General features: G+C 43.4%; 1 protein-coding gene across 1 annotated transcript; it reads right to left on the bottom strand.

Annotated features, from left to right (window-relative positions):
* Positions 1–496: 496 nt before the first annotated feature.
* Positions 497–26,979, bottom strand: LOC147339528 (ankyrin repeat and BTB/POZ domain-containing protein 2-like). Its single transcript, XM_086299745.1, has 17 exons — positions 25,993–26,979; positions 15,455–15,583; positions 14,281–14,488; positions 14,028–14,180; positions 13,532–13,697; positions 12,449–12,538; positions 12,269–12,370; positions 12,045–12,141; positions 10,029–10,155; positions 9,685–9,938; positions 5,826–6,004; positions 4,967–5,072; positions 4,779–4,881; positions 3,188–3,260; positions 3,035–3,103; positions 2,239–2,352; positions 497–1,649 (listed from the first exon to the last, which is right to left on the bottom strand). The coding sequence occupies exons 1-17, from the start codon at positions 26,870–26,872 to the stop codon at positions 1,404–1,406; spliced, it is 3,096 nt and encodes a 1,031-aa protein (XP_086155871.1). The 5' UTR covers positions 26,873–26,979; the 3' UTR covers positions 497–1,403.
* Positions 26,980–27,654: the final 675 nt, after the last annotated feature.

The raw sequence follows: 27,654 nt of genomic DNA, 5'->3' as shown, positions 1-27,654 counted from the left end.
AGGATTAAGGACTTGTTCTTTAATAAGCTGGTGTTGAGCAGTGCCATCCGGATCGTAGTCACATTATCACTTCTATGAGTGCGCCTCAACAGGCGTAGATTGCTGTGCTTCACGCCACCTCTGGAGGTCTGCATCCAACACCAAGCAGGTAGACCGAGTGAGCATGCTGGCCGACATGGCGAATCAGCCTAAAGGTAGACCAGTCCTGGAAGGATGGGGAGGAACGTAAAATATCCAAGATAACATAGTGGTTAATCACTTCGTGTGACTTTAGGTAGGCCTTGATGCGTTCACGGATACCGCTCCGTTTACCCTGTCTCCTAGGTCGTTTTTTCTGTAGGAGGCAAAAGACAGGTGGCGTACGAGGGGAAGAATATCCGTCGAAAGCGGGGGGAAAGTCCCTGGTTCCCAGCGTACGTCTGGCGTTTGATGGTTCAATGGTCGAAGATTCAAAAGAGTTTGACGATCATAGGCAATTAGTGCAAAAACAGCCGGGAAGCATACATAAAGCAAAACGGCAAGCAGTACTCAGAGCTTGGGGAGATGAAGACGGCCTGGCGTACACACTGGCGCCATCTTGGATTCGCTACACTAATAAGATATTCTGTAAATGTAGCCATAAATGAAGCTCGCAGTCACTCAGGCTCATTGGTGGTATTCTTTACAGGCAGTCTTTTTCTCCCACTTTCAAAAAATGAATCTGTTCTTAAAGCCTATTGATGTAGCACCTTTCACCTTATCAACGGTAACACCTTAATATTCCCAGACAGTCCGTCCTGTTAACAATATATGGACCAAACAATTAACCAGTCAATCCTGAGACAGCAGTGCTATCATCTATGATGGTTTCAAACTGAGTTTCCTTATATTTCCCCAGACCATAAATCTTTATTTAAATGTCACCAAACCATTTAGCAGTTTCATGGAGTACTTTTAAAATAGTGTTCCAGCTTCTCCGTTTATGTCTGTCAGTTAGCTAGCTCAGCGGTCCCTAACCTTTTTTGCGCCACAGACAAGTTTATGTCCAACAACATTTTCAACATTTTCACGGACCGGCCTTTAAGGTGTCGCGGATAAATACAACAAAATATAACCAGTACTGGTACCAAAAAAAAGAAGATTTATTCATAACACACGGGAAAAGACCCAGGGAAACAGAGTTAACGATAAAAACGATTAAAAAAAATAACACTAAAAACCCTGAAAAACATAAATTTCACACCCGAGCCTCAACTCTCGCGGCCCGGTACCAAACGACTCACGAACCGGTACCGATCTGTGGCCTGGGGGTTGGGGACCGCTGAGCTAGCTAATAAAATCTGCTAGCAACAGTTTTTCAGATTACCACAAAAACAGGACTGAATCTGACAGCAAGTCGAACACAGTCAACATTTCCACCATTTCTACTCTCGACATGCAGAGTGGAGGATATAAAGTCTCTGGATAAGTACATTCTCCAAGTCCCTTAGGAGGACCAGTAGATCCTGATCTTGGTCGAGTCCAGATCGGGTGCCCAGGCCTGGGTATAGCAGCTCTTGACTGAGACCTCCTAGCAGCAGGCTGTGGAAGTCCTCCCTGTCCAGGAGCTGATCCATGTTCTGCAGGAAGAATCCTTCACAAAACCTGCAGAGTTCAGCTCCTCCATGGTGCTGCAAGTGCAGAAGCTGAGTCAGTGTCTCTGCGATAATCCATTTTATATATGATGTTGATATAAGAAATTTTTCCTTGGAGATTTTTTTCGCAGCAACATTTATGCAAACAGTTGTTCCTTCTATTATGATCTTGAAATTCGAGTCACCATTAAAAAATACAATAATTTTTACACCTAAAAGAAAATAAGGCTCGAGTTTTTAGTTTCACAGCCTGAAGCATGAAGGTCTAAATAGAACATGGTCCAATCAATCAAATGTAATATGAGAAATCACAAATTCTGCCTATTCTTTATTTTCTCTGTAATCTAAAGTAATAAAGTGAGAGAAACAGTTTGTGGTGGAGTTTATACGAGTCCTATCATCAGGTTCTGTAACTGCCCATCAAAAGGCAACAATCCAAAACTTTACCTGAGTTATGTTTGATCAGTCTCCCCTTCAATTTCATCTTTTTTGGGATATTTAGATTTGCCGTGGCTACTACTACTGCTACTTTTCATGACAGTGCTTTCATATGCAGTCTATGGTTTGAATAAAAGCTGTGTCCCAGATATCTAACTGTCTTACATGTCAGCTTGTGTGTTTTTACCTTAGCAGCCTTGTATATGCTGACAGTATTGTCCAGAGTAAGGCTTTGCGACAGTGACATTTCACAGCGTCTTTGCAGACCTCGGAGCTGGTAGAAAGTGGCCACTGGCAACAGCTATGAGACAGATACCAAAGAGTAAACCATCAGTGTACTTTACACTATTTACAAAGCTGGATATGCACACACGAGTGGTGAATACACATTAAAATCATTTGTGGATGTGTACTTCTGCCATAGCAATAACCTGATGGTAAAAATGGTCTGTATTTGTATAGCGCTTAACTAGTCCCTAAGGACCCCAAAGCACTTTACACATCCAGTCATCCACCCATTCACATTGGTGATGGCAGCAACATTGTAGCTACAGCCACCCTGGGGCGCACTGACACCACTGGGGCCTCTGACCACCACCAGAAGGCAACAGGTGAAGTGTCTTGCCCAAGGACACAACGACTGAGACTGTCGGAGCCAGGGCTCGAACCGGCAACCTTCCAATTACAAGGCGAACGCCCAACTCTTGAGCCACGATTGCTGCTCCTGTCCAAAAAAGCACGTTACCAAAAAGAAATGTTTGACTGATTTGCCAGCAGAAACAACAGAAAATAACAGATGCCGTCTAAAGTATTTGCCCCGGTGACAGAAGTAAGTCATAAATAGTTTAAACCTACCTCACAGTCAGTGGCTTAAAGAGATTCATCTAATGAAACACAAACCAGTACAATCCATAACAAGCTGGAAATCCTAAAAAAGGCCCAGACTGGAGCAGGCATTGACTCACAGTCTGTGGGACGTTTACCTTCAAGGCTTCAGAGGGAGACACAGACAGCCCCTCAGTTCCTCCACAGTACAGAGACTTCATCATCATCTGCAGGGAAACAAACAGCCTTCATCCACCTAAAGGTCTCAGTCACATCTGCACCGAAGCACAAGGAGTAAGCTAGTTCCTCACCTGGAAGGTGCCGTAGGTCATGTGATTGATGTGGACGATGTTATCGGGGGAATCTGCGAGCAGCTGGCGAAACCTGCCAGGACAGAACGCACATCAGGACACATTTCATTCTTTAAAAAGGCGGTGACATTCGAGGCCACTTGTTCACATAAACTTTCTAAATAAAGTGTAAGAGCTGTTCTGAAAGAATTAATGATCAATAATCACATTAAAATGGATACTTTCTCTCATTGGTTATCATAGCACACGGAAGCTCACTGAGGAATGCCTCCTATTAGTGGATGAAAGGTTCATTTCTAGGTAAGCAGTGCTCAGCGCCATTTGATAAAATGAACATTTAAAGTTTGGTTCTAAATCATGATGTGTCCGGGTGTGGTTGGTGGCTCGGCTGCAGGGGAGGAGTGGAGCAGCAGGTTCAGGGTGTGCTGTGTAGGTCTTCCCTATTTCAGTAGCAGCCGGGGCCGGAGAGAGAGGAGCTGCTGGAGCAGCGTGCGCCGGAAAGTGCCACGAATAATAAAAACGGATTGTATCAAAATAAAAGAAAAAGGCAAAAACACACCCACGGAGCCGTGTCGGGTCACTCAGTGAAGTTACACGTGCTATTTAAAAAATAATAATATTGGATCCATTTCACAATGTTGATATTTTGAAATTGATCTCACATATTGTGAGAAGAAACAATTAAGGTATAATTATTTTGTATTACTCAAAGGTTTCATGAAAATACAGTTTGGTGCAGGTTAAACTGCTTAGCGAGCAGTACTGTGGTGAAGCTTACGGCAGTGCAGTGTTAGAATCAAGGGCGGCAAGCAGCAACCACAAACAGGTCAGCTGATCACAGCCTGTATGCAAAGACAAAAAAACTGCTGAGGCGTATTTGTCTTATTTCTAAATTATTTTCTTCCCTCACACTGGTCCAACCTGCCAAATCCCACTTTACTGGATCTGAACACGCCTACTCCAATACATACGTACATCAGAATATTTAGTGTAGTGGACAGGTTCCTCTGTTATGAATCATACAAAGCTGCTTCACATCTTAGGTTAATTTCACACTGTCAGCACTTTATAGTGTGCTTAAGTGTTTTTGAGTCAGCAGCATGTTTGGAGAGTCTGTTGGGGGATTTCACTTATCATAACTCTTCTAGACGAGCTTTGCTTAAATAAGAGCTCAAAATAACTTTACACTAGAGCCATGTGCAGTCCCTCATGTCCTTCTCTGTCTGAATTAGAGCTGTAGAGTTAATCATATTAATAATATCTGCTCTCAGTGACATCATACAGATCCAAGAGTAGAAAAACTGAAATGTAGCGTTTAGAGGAGTCAAAAGCTTGAGCCGTTAGCTCACCCAGACTTCTTATTTACACATGTACCCTGACCTCATTATTGGAAATTTAACTACTTACAATTTACATGTTATGCAATTTCTCCAAGCATTGCGTGCACGAGCCTATATTCTTGCATTGTATAGTCCTTTTGCTACATGCCCTTAGACATTAATTTTGTTTGCATTGACTAGAACATGTCTGCAGCCTCTTATAGGTTAATAATAACAGGCAGCTAATGTCAGTCAGAGAAGAGAGATGATACCTGTCTGACGCAGACATCAGCAGCACTCGGTGTGCAAAGAATGGGCGCCCGTCCACCATGAATGTCACATCTGACATCTCTTTGTTGTTCAGAAAATGAATATCTGAGCAGAGACAACCATGTAATCCTTCATAAGTTGGTCAAATGTAACATGTTAAACATTGACACTGGCAGGAGGGGAGTGTTACCCAGCTGTGTGGACAGAGTGACGTCCAAAGGTGGGACCGGAGGAACGGGAGACGAGCCGTAGCAGAGAGAAAAGACAGTCGCCAGACGCTTTGTTACCACGTAGTCCTACATAGAATAAAACAGAACAGGAGATCATCGTAGCACTGACCTCTGCACATTCAGCAGCACACATCCACACACACAGTCCTTTATATATGCTGTATTATATAAGAAGACTGATGATCCAAACTCTGACTCCTCCAGTGGTGAAGCATCTGCGGGAAATTTTCCCCGAAGCATCCATCAGCATGTGAGAATACACTGATGGATGTGTGAACGTGGCTCACACTAATGCCACTGCTGAGTGCTGTGATGAACTTTACTGAGAAATTACCAAAGAACAAACAACTATGTAAATAAATGAGAAAATATTTTTATAATATGGTGTCATAGTTTGAACAGGTTTGAATTTCAGAATAGTCCCCAGTGCAGGTATAAATGTCCCCAAATGGTTGGCTCTGTGTACCTTTTCAAAAGTGTGGGAGTGGTCGGGAACTACGCTTCGTCACGTTCTGCAGCAGTATCATTGTGACACACAGTTTGTCTTTCATGCATGGGAGCAAAAAACCAACTGAACATCCGCCACCTTGTAGAGCTAGTAGATGTTTGTTGTACTGGGCACAGAGTGTGACACCACTCTCTAAAATCTGTTTAACAATAAAAATGTACCATCGCTATTTTTCAAGACAGGTCAGGAATCATCATTTCTGTTTCTTTTGTTTAGCTGCTCTGCCTCAAACCCTTTATCCGCATTTCCATGAAATTATGGAAAGACAGGAAAATCCACATAATCAGAGATGCAGAGGTGCTGAGTTGTACCTTGGTGGTCTCCAACATGCTGAACATGAGCGGGATGCCCGTGGAGAGAAGCCCGGGGCTGTAGTCCTCCGTCCTGATAGAGGTGAACTCTGTGAGGAGGGAAATGATGACATCGTCCCTACACAGCTGTTGGGCTCTGAGCAGAGACTCTAACCAGATGTGCAGCCTCCAGGGGACACCTGGAGAGATCAGCGAGAGGGAACCAGGGAACGTGTTTGAGGTCTTTGTGCAGTTGGAGCCAGAAGCAACAAGCTGTTAAACTACTCTGTTTTTCCCCGCCGCTCTCTGGATTGCTGCTCATCAAAGCCAAAGGAAATAGGAAGCTGCAGGCAGGTGATTGCAAATGTTCCTTTTATAAAGACGCTTTCAATGCAATATATGGAAAACCACCAAGTTTCCTGGCATCATACAAAGTTTGGATTTTGAATGCTTTTGTTAGTTCATTCAGTTTATTTCACTTTCATTTGTTGAAGCACACAAATACAAAGAGAACGTGCACACCTCATGGACAACAAAAAAAAGGGTTCAAATTTATATTGAAATTTGTGCTGTCGGCATTAAACGCGTTAACGAGCTAACCGTGCTAACGCGTTTAACGCTGACAGCACTAGCTGTCACATCCTCAACTTCTTTTACGTCTCTCAGTGATCTAGTATTTTTATATACACTCAACAAAAATATAAACGCAATACCTTTGTTACTGCTCCCATTCCCCATGGGATGGACGTAGAGACCTAAAATTCATTCCAGATACACAATATAACCATCCCTCCCAAACAGTGGTCACAAATCAGTCCAAATGTGTGGTAGTGGGCACATCTGCTATATTGAGATAATCCATCCCACCTCACAGGTGTGCCACATCAGGATGCTGATCTGACATCATGAGTAGTGCACAGGTGTACCTCAGACTGCCCACAACAAAAGGCCACCCTGGAATGTGCAGTTTTGTCTCACAGTAAAATGCCACAGATGCCACAAGCAATGAGGGAGCGTGCAATTGGCATGCTGACAGCAGGAATGTCGGCAGTAATACACCCAGCACCATCATTTTAAACACGGGGGCCCCGCAGGGATGTGTTCTGAGCCCCCTCCTCTTCACTCTGCTGACCCATGACTGCACTCCATCATATAGCTCCAACCTCTTCATCAAGTTTGCGGACGACACAACGGTGGTGGGTCTCATTAGCAACAGGGATGAGACCGACTACAGAAGTGAGGTGAGACGCCTGGCCACGTGGTGTGCTGACAACAATCTCTCTCTGAATGTGGAGAAGACGAAGGAGATTGTTGTGGACTTCAGGAGAATGCACACCCAACATGCTCCTCTGACCATTGACGGAGCGTCTGTGGAGAGAGTGAGCAGCACCAAGTTCTTGGGTGTGCACATCACAGAGGATCTCTCCTGGACGTACAACACCACAGCACTGGCCAAGAAATCACAGCAGCGTCTCTTCTTTCTCCGCAAACTAAGAAGAGCAGGAGCACCAGCCCCCATCATGTACACTTTCTACAGAGGCACCATCGAGAGCATCCTGTCGAGCTGCATCACTGTGTGGTTTGGAGCCTGCAATGCGTCCTGCCATAGAACCCTCCAACGCATAGTGAGGGCTGCAGAGAGGATCATTGGTGTCTCTCTCCCCTCCCTCCAGGACATTTACAGCACCCGTCTCACTAAAAAAGCCCTTTGCATAGCGGCTGATCCCACGCACCCAATGCAAAGCTTCTTCAAGCTGCTGCCGTCAGGGAGGAGACTGCGGAGTCTCCAGGCCAGGACCAGCAGACTGAAGGACAGCTTCATCCATCAGGCTGTCAGGAAGCTTAACTCCCTCCCGATTCTGCCCCCTCTCCCCTCCACAGTCTCACTGAACTCTGTCACATACACACACACACACACACACACACTCTCTGACTCACTCACTGGCCTGCACCAGTTACCAGTCACTTTGTGGAGCATTGGACTGCCATTACCTCATAAGACTTTGTTGTTACACTATCTCTTACCGCATACTACTAAATCTCCATTTGCACTATTTGCCTATTTGCACCACTATGCCTCCTTACTTGAATATTGTATATTGTATATTGCATAGCTTTTTTTTTGTTATACGTAAAATTGTATTGTATTTATTTAAATTTTTACTTTTTAATTATTTTATTTGCATTTTTTAATCACTAGGGTTTGAGAGTAACGAAATTTCTATTCTCTGTATGTCCTGTACATGTGGCAGAATTGACAAATAAAGTTGACTTGACTTGACTTGAATGTCAACCAGATCTGTCGCCCGTGCATTGAATGTTCATTTCTCAACCATAAGCCGTCTCCACAGGCGTTTCAGAGAATATGGCAGCACATCCAACCGGCCTCACAACCGCAGACCTCGTGTAACCACACCAGCCCAGGACCTCCACATCCAGCAGGTTCACCTCCAAGATTGTCTGAGACCAGCCACCCAGACAGCTGCTGGAACAATTGGTTTGCACAACCAAACAATTTCTGCACAAACTGTCAGAAACCGTCTCAGGGACGCTCAACTGCATGCCCGTCGTCCTCATCGGGGTCTTGACCTGACTCCAGCTCGTCGCCGTAACAGACTTGTGTGGGAAAATGCTCACATTCGATGGCGTCTGGCACGTTGGAGAGGTGTGCGCTTCACGGATGAATCATGGTTCACATTGTTCAGGGCAGATGGCAGCTAGGAATGTCCCAGTTCTTGCATGGCCAGCATACTCACCGGACATGTCACCCATTGAGCATGTTCGGGATGTGCTTGACCGGCGTATACGACAGCGTGTACCAGTTCCCACGAATATCCAACAACCTCGCACAGCCATTGAAGTGGAGTGGACCAACATTCCAAAGGCCACAATTGACAATCTGATAGACTCCATGCGACGATGTGTTGCACTGCATGAGGCAAATGGTGGTCACACCAGATACTGACCGGTTCTGGGTCCCCAGACCCCCAATAGCCCAAAAAACTGCACATTCCAGGGTGGCCTTTTGTTGTGGGCAGTCTGAGGTACACCTGTGCACTACTCATGATGTCAGATCAGCATCCTGATGTGGCACACCTGTGAGGTGGGATGGATTATCTCAATATGGCAGATGTGCCCACTACCACACATTTGGACTGATTTGTGACCACTGTTTGGGAGGGATGGTTATATTGTGTATCTGGAATGAATTTTAGGTCTCTACGTCCATCCCATGGGGAATGGGAGCAGTAACAAAGGTGTTGCGTTTATATTTTTGTTGAGTGTATATAAAAATACTAGATCACAGTTTTAAACGCTCGCTGTTGAAACATGTTTTCTTTGTTTTCCAGATTGTTCTATATGTCGACACACCCTCCTGTCAGATTATAATAACTCTATCAAGCAGTGAACACTTGAGGTAGATTTTCATGTCCCAGCAATGAGCTTCATAAATACACCTCTGTGCCTGCTTCTTGGTACTGTGCTAGGGCTGCACACTAGGCTAATAGTTTCAATGTGTTCACTTCACTGGACGTGTGTTTTTTAATGAACTAATTTTTCAATCAATTTGATTTCATTCGAGCCAATTAAAGTAACAAATAAGGTGTAACTGGGCTCATTATGAAGCTCATGATGAAGCTCTGTCTAATATTCATGGATATTTTCATCCTGAGCTTTGTAATAAAGGACTGTAAATCTCACATTTTGCTCTCCTCTGATTTCTTCAGCATGAAATTTTGTTTTTATCTGTCACAAGTTTACAATTAATTACGCACATTTCAAAATTATACCAGGAGCCTGCAGTGCATATGTATTTACTTCTTAATTAAAAGTCGATTACCCCAGTTCAGAGTTCCTCAGTTTGACATCACGTGCTTACCCATGTCTCTGAGCTCCATGGTGACGTCCAGGTAGCCGTGCTCCGCGCTGTAGTAGGCTGCCTGCTGCAGGGCCTTCATCCTGTTCTTACACAAGCTCGGAATAATGCTTGGGGAGTCAGGAGCTAGAGGCTGTGTTGAAAATTTTAGTTCCTCTTCCTCCTCATCCTCCACTCCTTCAGCCAGGATCTCTTCCAGAGAGAGGATGTCCTCCTTCCTGTGCTGTGGCTGCTGCAGAAGCCTCCTGAGGATGTTTCTGCAGGTGGAAAGGGCAAATGTGTTGCTATATATGTGTGAAAGAGCAAGGTAAAACAGGAACTGGAAAATGTGGAACTTTAAGTCTCACCTGTGCCCATGTGCTGCTGCATAGCTAAAGCAGTTCATGTCTTCATACAGCGGTGAATTCCCATGATGCACTTTGATCAGAGGGTCTGCTCCGTGAGCGAGCAGCAGGCTAACCATGTCGTAGTAACCTGAGAAGATCGGATGTTCTATTGGTGGATCCATTCGAAACATGTGACATGTGACATGTGTGACTCGTGGTCACATGGCCCCTCATAGAGCCTAAACTGGCAGCGCTGTCAGTATACAAGTCATTATTCTGCTAAAACATCTATTCATACAAATAGTTTTCACCAAACAGTCAACCACGCGAAAACCTCAAAATAGATGTTATATTGTAACCAGTTTTTATTTACACCATTGTAATTTATTCTTATTAGTGTGAATGCTTGAAAAGCATTCACAGTATTGTTCTTCAAATCTTTATTATTATTCCATATTCCGTACGTTTTTTGGCATCTAACTCCTTCAAAACCGTTCAACTTAGAAAAACCATTCAAACATCGTTAGATTCCTATTATTTTGGACATGACTGCTTCTATTTTTCTCATTTTTAACATTTATATTTTTAATTTTATTCAACTTTATTCAACAAAAATTTCCCATGTATTTCAATGGGGAGACCCTTCAAATCCTCATTCAACTTACTCATTTTTAAACTCTTACTACTTCCACATACATTGACATAGAGCCACCATTCAAACTTTAAAACGAAGACAAGACATTCAACTATTCAACTTGTATTTATCTTTTCAATATCTATTATACTTTTTCTTCAGTTCCAGTTTAAGTTTCATGATGTTTTTTCACCCGTTTCAAAATTTATAATGGGTGTGTATGGGACGGAATGTTGGGGCTAGAGTGAGACAGCTCAACTGCTAGAGTGAGAGGAGCAAAAAAATTAATCTTAAAATCTTTTTTAAAACTGCTGCTGTGTCTGCAGCGTTTGCTCTACAGGTATGATTTTACCCTCAAAACGTAGCCATGGCTGTCCTCTTTCATCCAATGTGTTTACTATTGTACTAGGTGTTATGGTTCTTTCATAAATGTCACCAATGCACAGCCTCCTCCCTCCAACTCTTCCATAGACTCTAATGTTAAAATGGCTCAGAAGGTTCGTTTGAAAATCAGAAGAGCATGGTGTCTTTCCACTGTCACCACGTCCATATAATAAACTCCACAGACATGAAAACTGAGAATTTGGTAGACTAGACATTGCTGTCGCTCACAGTGAAAGAATTTTGTCAATACGACTTTTACTTTTCATTTGGGAACGATTTGTTTCGCCCTGACTTTTCTGTTCATTTTAAGCAGCAAAAGTGAGGCGCATGTCTGTGTGCGTGTGTATGGAGCCACTGGGTGCGGTCACTATAGCAACCAGGCTCACACCTGCCTGCTTAACGAGCTCTCTCTCTCTCTCTGCCAAGATTCATCTTAAACACTTCTCTTTCAACTGCTGCTGTGTCCACAGTGTTACAGCCATCATTTTACCCTCAAATTGTCGCCATTATTGTTCTCTTTCCAACACCGTGTCTTTCAAAGCTCAGGCATTTAAACTTTTTAAACTGTGTGGATCAAAGTGGAGGGATCACATTTGAGTCATTCAGTGATTCAAAGAATATGACCTTTTAATATTCATTCAGATGTTTTCTGACTCTAAATGTTCTTTTCTCATTTCTTAGGGTTTTCTAATTTACATTTAAAACATTTTCAGTTTTTTTCCAACTCCTTCTTCTGTGTAACCTTCAGCTTTTAGCAGTTCAGCACCTTTGTTTTCAGGTTAAATTCGGGGTTTTTTTTGTTTTTTTTTAATCTCATTCAATATTTTTAAGTCAAAATTCAGCAATTAATTCATTTCAGTGCATACATTCAGATTCAAGCATTCACACTGCAGTTTCTTCAGAAAATGCACTTTCTAGTTAACAATGTGTTTCTGATCAAAAAGGTCCACTTTGGTAAAGCTACAGTTTTGTCAGTTAACTTCAGATTACATACGCTAAAATGTTCAGCAGAATGATACCTGCTGCAGCAGCTAGCTGTAGTGGTGTCTCAGCTGAGCTCTCCTGACTGTCCAGCAAGGCTCCACCCTCCACGTCTGCACCGGCCTCCAAAAGCAGCTGCCAGCATGAGAAACACGATACTGTGAGAGACTCATTCAGTCAGACCACTGCAGCAATTAAAATGCTAATTTCAGTAGTCCAGTGAAATGTTTTTCTGCTGATGGAGTCTGTTTGAAGGACTCACCTGAGCCACGGACAGGTGACTGTGAAGCACAGCAAATGTTAAGGCCACCCAGTGCCGACTGCCTGGGTAAACAGACGGATGTCTGGCAGAGCTGCCAGGGACCTGAACATAAAGCACACACATACTTCACAACCTGTTGTTATGCAATGAGGTTTTACCTACACCACCATCACTCTTTACCTGCATGTCCAGGTGAGCTCCGGCTTCAATGAGCATCTGCACTAGTGCCTCATCTCCTGCTGCTGAGGCGTACATTAGAGGGCTCATTCCCTGCAAGAACACATAGTAGGTTTTGTTTCTTTTTATTTATGTACATAATTTAGATACAAAGTAATACAATGGAAAACACATCAGGAGACAGAGGAACAGAATGACATCCACCAGTGCAACTATGTACACATGATATGTAAGATGTATTTAAGATTTTTAAAATGTTAATGATTTTGCATCGTGAAAATAGATACAGTTGTATCTCATTATTTGTGCACAAAAGAAGAATCTACATTTTTACATTTGTAGATCGTAAATCAATGCAAGACAAAACAAACGGACTAATGCATCGTTTGGCTCGTAGAGTCAGCTAAAATGAGCAGATCACATATAAAAACACATAATCATTTTAATTTTGCAATAATGAGCACTGGACAATACATGTCATTACAGTAGATGTCTTTCTCAAAGGGCTGGAACTAACTTTAAGGAAGTGATACCGCCACTGTTATCTTCTTCCATCCATGTGCCGAGACAATGCAGAGCAGCTACCTAAACTCTGCTACGACAGAGGTCCATGATCCTATTATTACGGTTACTGTTATCTAGCATATGATAATGTGACTACTCTGAAGAAGAAGCCAACAAATCAGACACACTTCAAACTCTATAAATCTATAAAAAAGAGATCTGAGAGCTGAGACATCATCATGTCAGTGCAGTCAGACTGACAAAGAGTCACAGCTTTGTTGAACCAATTATTCCTTTAACCTTAACTAGCAATGACTTGATGAATTTCTTCGCAAATAAAATTGTAACCATTAGAAAACAAATTATTCATAGCTGTCCCACAGCTGCTGATATTAGACTCTGTCTCCTATGAATCTATCTGTATACTGACAAAGGTATCACATTTATCCAGCAGAGCTCTTCTGACCTTACTCTGATTGGAGTCTTCTCAGTAAATTTTTAAGCAGTTTTCTGAATTACATTTTAAACGTATAAACATCAACCTAGTATCTGTTCCAGTCACTGAAACACAGCTGCACTCACCTGATCGTCTATAGTGTTGACACCTTCAGCTCCTAGAAGCCGGGCGGCGTGGTGGAGCAGGTCTGCTCGGCCACACGAGAGCATCCTGAATCCTAAATCCAACTGGAATTTAGCCGAAGCAGCTTCTGCATCCAGACATTTAAACAACTGGAAACAGCACTCTGGCCTGCAGAGTAACACAGTAAAAAAACAGGTCATATCAATTTAACTCCTATCTGCACGGCATTTTTAGAGAACATCCACCTATTAGAGGACTAGATGCTGCTCATACTGATATCCATACAGCTTGTTTTGATATTCAGGGTTCCTGATTGGAGGCTCGATTTCCTTTTCTTTTTTGTGGTCACTAGGCAGTCTTTCTGTACCTGGAGGATCTAAGGCATCCTTTCAATATAGTCTAGTTGAGAAGGTTGAATAATGCCAGACAGGTTGGTAATCAGTCAACTCCAGCTTTGACAGTATACACGATCAGTGGTTTTATTCTTTGGTGTCCTACCTCAGCTGCCTGGGCTCACAGTCCAGTCCTGGCAAAAGCTGTCTGGCCGCCTGTCTGACATCATCACTATCAACCAATAGGCTACGGCGATGTTCAGCGTGCACCACGGCAACACGGATCCACTCCATGAGAGGAGGGAGGAGCAAGAATGGCCTGAAAAAAGTTTAACATAAGACAGTATAGAGATGGCCACACACACACACACACACACACACACACACACACACACACACACACACACACACACACAAACCTCTCTCTGCTCAGTGTCATGGTTGGAGGGTCAAGGTTGGGATTCTCCAGTGATTCCATCTGTGGGCTGGACAGGAAGTAGTAGAGTGTGCGGAGGGCATCTGGAGCCCAGGATACTGGCATTTGATTGGCTGAAGAAGAGTGGCTGATGGAGGCACTCGAGCTTCTTAGACGCTGCATGTGGTGCATTGCTCGACACACCAGATCACCTGCAAAAAGACGGGAACCATCATTTCCCACCACCACAGGCTGTCATATTTCAGAAATTTCAGAAAGTTTATAAACTTAATATATTTGTAGTTATGTCTGTTTTATGGACAAAGAAATAATGTAAAAAAAAAAGAAAAACAACAGCAATAATGAGGCTGAGATTATTTGCCATAAAGCTCATACAGTTACAATTTAATTTGCATTATTTTTCCCTCTGATCTGCCATTTACCTGCTGATCCAGTGTTTTTGAGTTATGAACCTTCCAGTTTTGTTGACATAGTGGATCACAGTGGGTCTGTAATAGTCAGAGTTCTGGAGTAACAGAGTACATGTACCAGCATAATGTATTTAAAAACACAAAATATGAGTAACTGTATTCTGTTACAGTTACCACTTAAATAAGTGATAATTAGAATACAGTTACTTTGTTAAATGCATTACATGGCGGTCATTTCCTGTTTCATATGTTAGCCCATCCCCTCTCTAATTGTGGTAATTCCACGCATTGCAGGAAGCCCAAACAAAACACGCAATAAGAGGCTCTAATGTAAGCGTCCTGTTAATGTTGGTGGCGTCAGTTACACAATGGACCCGGCGCCAGCACAACAGAGCCAGCAGTGCACAGGCAGGAATGCATTTCTTATTGACCGTGCAGCCAAGCTGCTCTCAGCGTCAAAAGACTCCAACCTAAAGAAACATCTGGAAATAAGTTCTTTTTAAAAGCTAACGTTAGCCTACTGCAGCTAGCTTGTTTTAGTTGTGGTAGCTACCTAGGTTATGTGCCAGATAATGAGGTGCGGTGGCCTGCAGGGTCTGAAAGTGCTCTTGTTATTTGGACACAAGCCACAGGTTATGGAACCAAGTGGAAACACTGTGTCCCAGGAGTCCGACGTCGGTCACAGTTTAAATAAACACACACAAAACACAGGAGCCTACTGTGCTGACTGACACAACACACACGTACTCAGCTCTCCAATGCTGCCAACGCAGGTGGCAAGGAGCGCCTGCTCCAACATCCGCAGCTCCAGCTGGATGTAGGCATCTTCCCTGCTCTCTGTGTATGGGCTGATGTGGGCTGGGAGTGACAGCTCACCTACAAAAACAAAGAACATTTATGAAGCTGTAAGTTTTTAGCCAAGTTTCCTGCATAAAGGTGGGAGTTGGTTTGTTGCATCACTTTGGCCTATGTACGTGGTTGGAGAAGGTTCTGTCTTCAGAAACTCTTTGCCAGTTTTAAACTCATCACTGCAACGTAGCATTACAAAAGTATCTCACAAACACACAGAACATCATGGATACAACAGTTCTGAATGCACTGCAGCACAAAAGCTCTCTCATGTTATTGACATGATGCACCACCACTTCAGGCCATCTGCTAGTACGACGCGATGCACTCACTCTCAAAGCCAAGCAGCCACTTTAGAAAAGCCCATACAGATATACGCCAACACACACACACACACACACACACACACACACACACACACACACACACACACACACACACACTCGTAGATCCCTGACCATTGTGTGCTTTTGAATCGGGGATTTGCTGACTCGTAATCTTACGCACAATGGAAGCCACATCACTGATGACAATCTGCAAAACCTAAAGCCCAACAGAATACAAATCCAGCTTTAGTGAGGCATTCACAGTGATCATGTATGGAGACTTGAACATGACTGACCAGCCAGGACAGATGGGGATGGTGAAGTGGTTGTAACCACTGGAGCGTTTACAGGTACTTAGTTTTCAAGTTCAATTCAATTCAGTTTTATGTATATAGTGCCAAATCACAACAACAGTCACCTCTATATTGTAGAGTAGATTGTACAATAATTGTAAGAGCTAGCTAGAGTAAGCTAGCATTTTCTGCATCCTTACTATACTCCAGTGTTTTTAAAACTTAAGATCCAGCAGATTTCACAGTCACAAGACAGACAGATCTTCATCCTCTTTGATGCCTTCCCTGAACCTGGTTTTGCAAAAAGAGGTTTTGGGGGTCTTTTTCTCCCCACCGTTGCCAAGTCCTTGCTCACTGTGAATCATGTAATTCCACTGGTTCTCTCTATGGTCAGATCTTTAGCCTTGACATGACCATAAACCACAGGTGTCGAGGGCCGGTGTCCTGCAGGGTTTAGATGTGGCCTTGATCCAACACAGCTGATTCAAATGGCTAAATGACCTCCTCAACATGTGTTGAAGTTCTCCAGAGGCCTGGTAATGAACTCATCATTTGATTCAGGTATTTTCACCCAGGGTGAAATCTAAAACCTACAGGACACTTGAGGCAGTATACAGCTCAGTGTATTAGAAACAATATTCACCGTACGGTGTGGCCCAAACCTCATCCAACACCTCTGGGATATACCAATGTTAATCAGACTGTTTATCAGCCTGAGCTGATTCATTCCTCTCTACTGAAAAAACATCTCTGCTTTCTAAAACCAGGCCTGGCCAGAAATAAAGAAATCTTTGGTTAAAAAACGGACTTGTGTAGGTGATAATCGATGCTCATTACCCTGCTATGTTTACAGACAGGAGACAGGGTGAACAGGCATCTATTCACTGGTGCACAACAGGGGACCAGTCTGCAGTGGACAAAGCACAAATCACTGTTCTCTAATACCGACCCGTGTAGGACCGACCCCCCCTAAAGACACGCCTGAGCTCCTGTTCCCAACACTGCCCTGCTTACATCCAGAATCATGAGTGATTAAGTCATTTCCTTTGACGGTCTCCTTGTGTGTACCTGCGGCTCAGTGAAAACAGTGCTCAACAACCCTCGAGCCTGCAAGCACACACTGTGAGAAAGACTGAGTGTATGTGTGTGTGTGTCCCAAATGGAGAGAGAGGCTCAGTCCCCGGCCCCGAAAACAACAGCTCTTTTCTGCTGCATGGTATAATACTGCAAGTGTTTGGTTGAGACAACAGAACCAGAGAGTCAAAGGTTGTGTGCGTGTTTCAGTGTGTGTTTGTGTGTAAGGGTTTAAGGTTACAATCTCAGTCCCGATCCAGACTAAACCAGGAGAGAAGGAAATACATTAAAAAGAAAGAAAACCTCTGCAGTGCTGTGAAAACGGGTCAGATAGTGACAACATGGAACATTTACATGCAGAAGGTTTTATTATTGCTACAAAAATAATTTAGAGTAAAGACTAGTAACAAGAGTAAGAGTAATGCTCATGGCATCAAAGCAATAGAAACTCAACAACATCCAACTGGAATCATGTAGGCAGACCTCTGTCACCTTCTCACTGTGTTTATTCACCACTCCCCATTTAGTCATGAGTTATTATTAATCTCTGGCTCTCTTTAACAGAGGGTCTTTATCCTGTCTTCCTTCTCTCACTCCAACCAATCGCAGCAGATGGCCCCGCCCCTCCCTTAGCCTGGTTCTGCAGGAGGTTTCTTCCTGTTAAAAGGGAGTTTTTCCTTCCCACCTGCGCCAAAGTGCTTGCTCATACGGGGTCACATGATTTTCAGGGTTTTGTCTGTTGTATTATTGTGTGATCTTTACCTTACAACATAAAACACATTGAGGCAACTGTTGTTCTGATTTGAGAAAACGGGGAATCACAGATTGTTGCTAATCAAATAAATTAAGGCTTTTTTGAACTTCTGTTAAAGTCATTTATAACCTGTTGCTGTTCTAATATTTTGGGACTACATCACACTAGAGTAAAAATAGGATGTCAACTAGCTGGGAACAAAAGGTTACCTGGTGATCACATCTTCAACCAGCAAAACTGTGGATGCAGTCGAGCCTCTGCATCTAAAAACTGAGTCAGTAGTCTCGAATTCTTTCTAATGGTCATCAGGGTCAAGTTTAAGAAAATGATCTTATTAATCATTTTAAATAATTTATTGCATAAAGGCCTTCTTAAGTATATCTCCCTGTTCATACTTTGGTTAAAATAGATGATAAAGGCAGAGCATGCTTTTTGCGACTGACAAATTGTAACCAGACCATTAGGCATGCTTTGGATGTAAGATGCATCCCTCACTTATTTGGCTTTCATTCTACTAAGGACACGGCGTTTCATTTCTTCTGACTTTTCTCAATTTAATTAGCCAAAACCTGTACCCCAGTTTAAATAAAAGTTAATAACTAGCTGTGGTATCCATGGTGTCAGTGTCTCCACTATAGCACTGCCTTTTTTACCTTGACCTGTTGGTCAGAATATTAGAGAGATGGATGCTTAACCCAACAATGTAGACAAGAGCCTGCAGCTACAGAAATATTATAACCATGAAAAAGGGATTTTTGAATTCACACAGTTCACCCAAAAGCACCAGTAAGTCACTTGTTTGTGTAGTATACAGTATGATAATACAGTACAGTACAATACAGTATGATCCTAAACAATCTCAGTGTTTTAAGCGGAGGTCAGAAGGTCAGTCAGAGCAGGGGTTAGCTCAGTGTTCATAACATCAAGGAACCTGAACAGACTGTTTAAAGTCAACTTATGGTAGAAACAATCCGTATCAGGGCTTTTATGATACGATCTCTGTTTCACATGGAGCCAACATGACAACACTAATGGAGCTAACATGAAGAAACATGAAGTGCCAAATGGCACAGAAACAGAGAATCCTGTGCTCCTACTTGGGTGGGATTAAATAAAGCCTCCGCTCAGAGAAATGTCAAACACACAGGCAGAAGATGTTGTTTTCGTCGTATAATCTGGTTAAAACCTGCAGGCCGCATGTCTGGAGCGATTCTGTGTTGGCTTGGGGCAATGAGCACACAGAGCCAGGAATCAGCAGCCATGAGATGCTGTTAACAGCAGAGCAGAGCTCCAACATCCAAACGGCCTCCTGTCACAAAGAAGTTTACAGTTTGATTAAAGCTGGTCAGGACAGAGCCGTCCAATGTGCTCGACCTCTGGTTAACCATTTACTTTGGTGCAGTTGTCCATAAAATGCTCCTGCTGGAGCCTTCCTCTGTGGTGGAGCTCACAGATTGTATCCTCCTGCTAATACAACCCAAAGTAGCCAAGCCATTAAACATTAAACCACATTTTCCTTCTGTTTTATAGTTTCACATAAAGGCCAGATGGAGATGACATTAAGTGACATTTGGTAGCCAATGAGTGTTGGATTACTCCATGTAATCTGACCCAGCATCAGATACTGTCTCCAGCTGGCTGCATCCACTTCCTCCTCAGTCATAGCTGACACACACACACACACACACACACACACACACACACACACACACACACACACACACACACACACACACACACACACACCAAGTTTACCAAACATTTCAAGTGTTCATTAGTAAACTTTTTTTTTGACTGTTTTATCCTTTACACTTAGTTTTCTTTTATGCTTTCATATGCAATTTCTTTTGCTTTTGTGTTTTAATGCCATTCAACTTGCTAGCTGTTTTGGTACCTTGCCATAGCCCTCATCCTTCCCTGTTACTTCATCCTATTCTCTTGCATGTTAAGCACTTTGGTACACCACTGTTTTTTTGTTTTTTTTCTTTTTTTGTGTCCCGTTTGGATCTTTAGCCATCAGAATTGTTGTCTTAAGGCCAAGAAAGATGCCAAGTGGATTTATTTTACCAAGTGGATCATCATGGCCTTGCCATATTGGTCCATTTGATTGACCTTTATTATAATTATGAATTTATTTTATTTTCGGTTGCTACAAACGGGACAGACATGACTGGGGGATAGGACAGGGAGAAAGAATGAAAGAAAGAGAGGGAGAGAAAGAAAACCAAAGGGGAGAAGAGACGGTGAGAAGGGGGAAGAAAGAAAAACCAAACAAACAAACACCTGGGTCACCTGTATGGAGAAAAGAAAACAGAAGAGAAAGCAAACAACAAAGAGCAACATAATAAAAAACAGCACCATCACAATAAACTAGCTAGCAGTAAATATCAGTAGATACTAAATAATAAACGATATTGTGCAGCACGCAAGATAGACAGCGCACAATGTGCTTTGAGGCAGCAGCCAAGAAAGCTGTAGTCCGCGTCTGAACACCCGTGTGTACACCTGTGTGCATACCTGTGTGGATCAGCATGCTTGTATTCCAAAGGTTCCTCCATGTAACGATCTGCTAGGGAGTGTGGGGGGGCCACAGCCCCGTCCACCAGGGTATGAAGCAGGTATGGAGGAGATCCAGGCCCCAGAGTACAAGGACCCGAGGAGGACCACCAAAAGGGGGGGAACCGTGCCACCCTCCTGGGAAGAGCTGAGGAGAGCCCCAAACGAGAGGTCACCCAGCAGCTACGGAGCAGAGGCCAGAGGGGGTTGCAGTGGCGTGCCCGTGGGTTCTGCCGGCAGCCAGCTGTGCCAGAGAGGACCGAGCTTCAGGCCCAGAGGCCAGAGGCCTGCGAGCATCCCACCCCCCCGGAAGGGGCCCAGCCGGGCCACAGGCGCCAGGCCCCACCAATCGGCCACCAGGAGTGAGCTGGTACACCACTGGTTTTTAAATGTGCTATATAAATAAAGTTTGTTGTTGTTGTTGGATAATGCTTCAAAATATCTGCCCAAAGATAGCTCCCACGACCTTGCACAAAGGATTGTGACATCACTAATAGTACTGATTACAGTAATATTTGGTTGTTGAGATCCTGCCTGTAGAGCTGACACAGTAAATAAATCTAAGTCAGCTTTCACATAACCAAAGCGTTCTTCAGGTAAGCCATCTTTGTTGGTGACACGGCAAACACCATCATGACCGGGTGCGTCTGCTCTCTGAGCCATTACCAGTTTGCAGCAGAACAACTGTAACCACTGTATTTGCTGCAGAGTAATTCATCTGCGCCTCTTTTTCTGTTCTCTGTCATCCTGCTCATGACCCAGAAATCAGCCTCATCAGTGCATCGTGTTGAAGGACGTCAGAGTTATTCAAATATATTTGGAGGAAAGAGGAGAGTTACTGAAGGATGCTCAGGAGTAAAAATAGTTCACTGATTTTTTTAACCTACACAGAAGCAGATGAAAACTACAGATGTCACAAAGGAAGACAAAAAAAGCCTCATGTAAGGAGTTCGCTCTGAGCTGATCTGACAACCATGTGTGTTGCAGTGTTAGCCTAAATCTGCTTTCTGTTGTATTTATTATGAGCTGTGTCTGTGGATGCTATCAGCAAGCTGTCTGCAAACAAAGTGGAAATATTTGCTCAGGTTTCACTGCTTTTCTTGCCAGATCAGGAAGAACACTGTGGCTGTGTGTGTGTGTGTGTGCGTGCGTGCGTGCGTGCGTGCGTGCGTGCGCGTGTGTGTGTGTGTGTGTATGGGTCAGAGGCTAACAGCACTCATTCATTTACTTTCCCTGTTCGTCCTCATTTGAGGGTTGGGACCTGTAGTATCCCAGCGTGTTGCAGGCAGTTTGAACGTATAAGGGAAACGATTCAATTCAGTGTCATTTATATAGTCCCAAATCACAACTCTGTTTCACCAGGTGTGGTCACTAGGTTCTGTAAGCATGCTGTTGTTGAGCCAATATTAAAAAGAGCGGTTTGGATCCAACACAGCTTAAGAATTATAGGCTTATCTCTAAGCTTTCATTATTGTCAAAAATTCTGGAAAAACTAGTTGCAGATCAACTTACCACTTTTTTTTAGAAAAACATGAAATTTATGACAAATTTCAGTCGGGTTTCCATAAAAGTCACTCAACAGAAACCGCAAAATTAAAGTCTCTAGTGACATTAAGATGTCAGCTGACTCCGGAGCATCCTCAGTCATGGTTTTGTTGGACTTAACATCTGCCTTTGACACCGTTGACCATACCATCCTGATTAACAGGCTCCGGGACATAGTCGCTGTATCCGGTCTGGCTCTGGAGTGGTTTCAGTCACACCTCTCCAACAGATCTTTTAGTGTTTTTGCAAATCAGTTTATGTCACATTCTAAGGATCTGACATGTGGGGTACCACAGGGTTCAGTTCTGGGACCGATTCTTTTTCTCCTGTACATGTTACCTCTAGAACTTATAATCAGGCAGTTCCCTGAGGGGTCTTATCACTTCTATGCTGATGACATTCAACTCTACTGCTCTTTTAAGCCGATGGAAGTCCATAAACTGTCCTCTTTAATTAAATGTTTAGCTTCCCTTGAGCAGTGGCTTGGTGACAACTACTTACAGTTGAACTCTGAGAAGTCAGAAACATTAATTATTGCCCCCAACAACCAGATATCTCTAATCAAACAGCATCTTGGTTCTCTTGGCTCATCTGTTCACCCGAGCCTCAGGTACCTTTTTTTTTTAATTCTGCCATGTCCCCAAAACAACACTCTCGACAGTTCATTAGGAACTGCCTTTTCAGCTAAGAAACATCTCCAAACTGCAAACTTTGTCTAAATCTGAGTTAGAAATGGTTATTCATGCTTTTATTTCATCTTGCTCAGATTATTGTAACAGTCTGTATCTTTGTTTGAGCAAAAGGAATCTTGACCGTCTCCAGTTAGTCCAGAATGCTGCTGCAAGGCTTTTAACTAAGACACGAAAAACGGAGCACATTACACCAGTGTTACGCTCATTACACTGGATTCCAGTACATTTCAGAATTCATTTTAAAATCTTGGTACTGATTTTTAAAGCTTTGAATTGTGATGCCTCTGCCCACATTTCTCAACATCAACCCCACACTCCCTCTCGCAGCCTGAGATCATCTAATCAAAGGCTGTTGGTAGTCCCACGAACTCGTTTTAAGACCAGAGGTGATAGATCTTTTAGAGCGGTGGCCCCCAGGTTGAGGAATGCTCTAACTCCATCATTGCGTTGCTTTAATTGTATTTATTCTTTTAAAAAGCAGCTTAAGACTCATTTATTTAGACTAGCTTTTAATTAGATTTCTGCTGTAAGTTTGATTGTGCTGTTTTTTTTAATGTATATCTGTTTTTATATTACTGTGAAGCACTTTGTGGTTTTTATCCTGTGAAGAGTGCTATATAAATACATTGAACTGAAGAGAACAACAGTTGCCTTGAGGCAAAGAGGTAAAGACCGGTGACGGTGGGAAAGAAAAACTCCCTTTTAACAGGAAGAAGCCTGACAGAACCAGGCTCAGGTAAGGGTGACCATCCGCTTGGGATAAGGGGAGAAGAGTAGAGATTGTGGAGATACAGAAATAATTCTTTTATTGCTGCCATATAATCTGCATCATTATAATTGCATTAATAACAATCTTTACAGCATTATTTCATTTAATAATATTTCTTACAGTATTGATATTGCATTTGAGGACCCTTCCATTAAGTATTTTATACATACTGCATATCTGTGCTTATTTTGAGTTGATGTTCGGTTCATTAAGGGTCTTAAGCTTCACTGGCGTGACTGTCCAGGTGATACATGCTGAGGGAAACTAGAACATAGAAGGATAACTGCAATGCATGCTTACAACACATATAATCTAGGAATAGGCCTGAGCAGAGGCCCAAATGTTCCCAGCTTCTTGTTGCAAACCTGTTGCATTTTACTTTCTGGCAACAGATGACCAGAGTCAATAATTAGCCCCAGAGACCCTGAGGGCTTGAAGTTTATTACCTTGCATGGAAGGTGTTATAGAAAAGAGAAGTTCTATGTCTGCTTATAGCTATCAAAGATGTACAAGATGTACGATTAACTGTGACTAATGTCTGGAACCTATTTTAATCTGTCATTGACGCCATGGGGGGGGGGGGGGGGGGGGGGGGGGGGGTGTAACCCCACTGCTTTATAAGTGTCCACAACATGTATTTTGGTCAGAAGACATATGTTGATGTTTTCTCCGGGCTGTTAATAAACTCAACGTTTGATTGCACTTTTCTGGGGCCTCCGTGGTTTGCGACACTGCTCTACATTGATCGATTTCACGACAAGATGAATGATAACTAATGATGAAACGCAGGGTGGTGTATAAACACACAGTGGGTGAAAAAAAGGTAAGTGAAGAGAAAAAAAAGACAGTGCATCATGGGAAGCCCTCACCAGCCTTGGCACAACCAAGGGAGGATTCAGGGTCACCTGATCCAGCCCTAACTATATGCTTTATCAAAAGAAACAAAGTTCTAATCCAAATCTGTAAAAACGTAACCATCTGTCTCCCGAATTCAAACATGAAGCTGTCAAGCCTCAGTCCTAGCATTCATGTGGATCTTGCTTTAACATGTACCTCCCACTTAAAAGCTGCAGCCGATCAAGCACACCTAATGATGGCAACAACACTCTCCATCAGCAGCACCCTCCCACAGCAGGAGCAAGGCCACAAAGACTGCTCAAGAATACAATAAAGAGCCCAAGGAATTAATCTGCCCTTCAAACTCAAGGCCGAAAGCATCTTTTGTCAATTTTGTGACATAAGATTCATGCAAACTTTGCTCTGTAACACTTCCTCAGTTGCTCATTGTCCATGCTGTGATTATTCAAAGGCAAAATATGTTTAAGAAGAACAAAGCTGACCTCAGTGAGTCTAACAGACAGTGTTTCCTACTTACTACCCAAAATGCCTCTTTCCTGTCTGAAGGATTTTCTAATTGCTCTCTCTGTGGTGTTTGTAGACTTCTTAAGCTTCTGGTTCTTATTATCGGGACTCTGGAGAGTTCTCAGCAATTTAATGCCATCATCAACTCGTCTAATCTGTAACACTACCCAGTTCAACAGAGGACCGAGTAGGAAGTCAAGGTTTTTCCCCTCTGTAGTGAGGTCAGCCTGTGAAGATGTAGCCCACAACCGTCAGTCACAGATGCATGTATGCAAGTCCTGGCACTGTACTGAAGAAGAGTTTTTTTTCAAAGACTGATTGAAATAACAAAAGCTGGCAGGTTTTCATCCAGACATCTTCCTCTTTCTCACAAGCTGTGATGTGAAAGTGAAAGAAGAGGAAATATCACATATTATAAGATAAATGTGACAAAAATTTGGAAAGAGAAATCTCAGCAGAGCCTCAGACTAGCCTCAGACTAGCCTCAGACTAGCATGCTACAGCTGGACATAGTGTTGTTGTCTCTATATATGACATATATACAGTATATATATATGACTCCTATAACAGCAGAGGTCAAAAGAACACTGCTTCACTGTGACTGACAGTGAAGTAAGAGCTCCAAAACAAATAAGTCCTAATGGACAAATCGTTTTGTAACCAGATGAACATAATTATAATAAAAGTGAACATTAGATTGGAATGTTGCACAAAGAACACATTGTATCCACTGTATCAGAAAAAAAGGTGTCAGAACCTTTTTTGAACTTTCTGAAGCACCGTTTGTGGATCTGCTGGAAGGTAACTTGGATGAGTTGGTTGTTGTAAAGCTATTTCTTATTTTGGATTTTCTGTAGTTGTCATTTTTTAATCTAAGGTTCTTGACAGGGGAGAGAAAAACAGCCTGTACATGTGCATATAATACCTGCTTTAAACTTAAGCGATAAATTAATAACATTTGCATTTTGATCCTTTTTTGTCTTTTTATTTAGATCAGAATTTTTAAAGATCTATACTTTATTAAAAGTAAGCTTCAAAATCTCGTCATGAGGTCACTGAACTCACCACTGGCATTTTTGCCACATATGAGATGCTCGTAGACCTGCAGCAGCCCCCACAGCTCTGCGTCGTTGCTCACAGCTCCATCCAGCAGCTCGGTGGTCACCGGACCGCAGATGACCCCGTCGATCTGCCCTCCCTCCTCTTCCGCGGTCAGCCTCGCCGCCTGCAGCCCACGTCCTGCCACTTCCTCTGCCAAAGTTTCGACACAGGCTGTTAGGCACACTGCAGCGTACTCGTGCACACGAACCGACACCCGCGTCTCCACCATCCACCTAAAGAAACGGCCCGCGGAGAGCGTGAGGCCGCAGCGCGAGGACTTGCCGCGCTGACGCGCGGTGTTGCCTGAGTTCATGCAGTACAGGGACACCGCCTTCACAGCAGATGAGATGCACTTCTCTGCGAGACCCCAACTCAACACCAGCCTCACTGCGCTCTGCACTTCCAGCCGTGTGCACCGCCTGTGCAGCTCACTCAGCCGCTGAGCCTCCCGGGAGATGCGCACCAAAGCTCTCCGGAGCAGGACAGAGAGCCGGTGGACCGCTTCCCTCGTGTATGACGCACGCGTGCGGGCAACTTTACGCACAACTTCCAGCAGCTCCTGTTCGATCCAGGGATACTCCTCCAGCTCGGGCAGAAAGGGGCATTTCGTTAGGATATCTATCACGTCCTCCGGCAGCGTGCTCACAGTGTCCCAGCTACCGTTTCTGCTGTACAGGGAGCCGGCGTGCTGCCAGCAAGGACCCCGGTGAGGTGTGTTCAAATTTGGCTGCGAGTGCCCCGACCTGCCCGAGGACAGGCTGAGTGACGGGCAGTTCTCCCCCGCCATATAACCTGAGTCCAGGCACAGGCCCTCTAGGGTTTTAATCAACACATTGTTGGACATGATGTGGAGCTCTTTACGCACAATAAAGAACCCAGCTAGTGTTTACCATTCCAATTTTGAGCCCCAGTTTAAAGAAGAGAGGCTCCTACATCCAGTTGCCAGAAACACACAGCTGTAGGAGAGGCTGTACCAAACCTGACCGCAGTTTAAAGAGGGACGGAGTGTTTTACGCACAAGCGACCAATCAAACTCGAACTCACAGTACTGCCACAACATCCTTTTCACCCTGCTCGTCAGCACCTCCCTGCGGCTATAACTACGCGTGATTATCTGTGGGTGTGTTAAAGTCATTGGGAAAAAAAGTCTGGTGTATGATGTTCACATTAAAAACTACGCTGGACTAGAACTCCTTTTCACCTCAGCTGTTTTTACTTTCCAAGTTGGAAAAGCCCAGATGAGACATATTTTGTTAAAAGCCAGCATGAACAACACGGAAGCTGAACTGTATTTTCAAAAATGTAATTAAATTTGTCCTCTGAGACAAGCAAAGACCTTATTCAAAGCTACGAAACCTGAGGCCTCTGATATGATGCAAGATTTCACCATATTCAGGTAAATTCATTGTTAACCACGAGCTTTCTATACAACGAATGTGGCTCTCTGGGGTACACCACCATTGTAACTTATGGTGCAATCAAACAACACCCTATAAGCAAGCACTTTGCAACAGTAAGAGAAAAATTCCCTTTTAACTGCAAAAACACAGGCTCAGGGAAGACCAGCCATCTGCCACGACTGGTTGGGAGTGAGAGGCAGGAAAAAAGACAACACGGAAGAGAGCC

This window comes from Aulonocara sp. 'chitande type north' Nkhata Bay, linkage group LG1 (genome assembly GCF_057382095.1).
Source record: "Aulonocara sp. 'chitande type north' Nkhata Bay isolate Kocher_YH1m ecotype deep benthic linkage group LG1, A_spYH_male_GT1.1, whole genome shotgun sequence".
NCBI lineage: Eukaryota > Metazoa > Chordata > Actinopteri > Cichliformes > Cichlidae > Aulonocara > Aulonocara sp. 'chitande type north' Nkhata Bay.
This window is presented reverse-complemented; position numbering and strand designations above follow the sequence as displayed.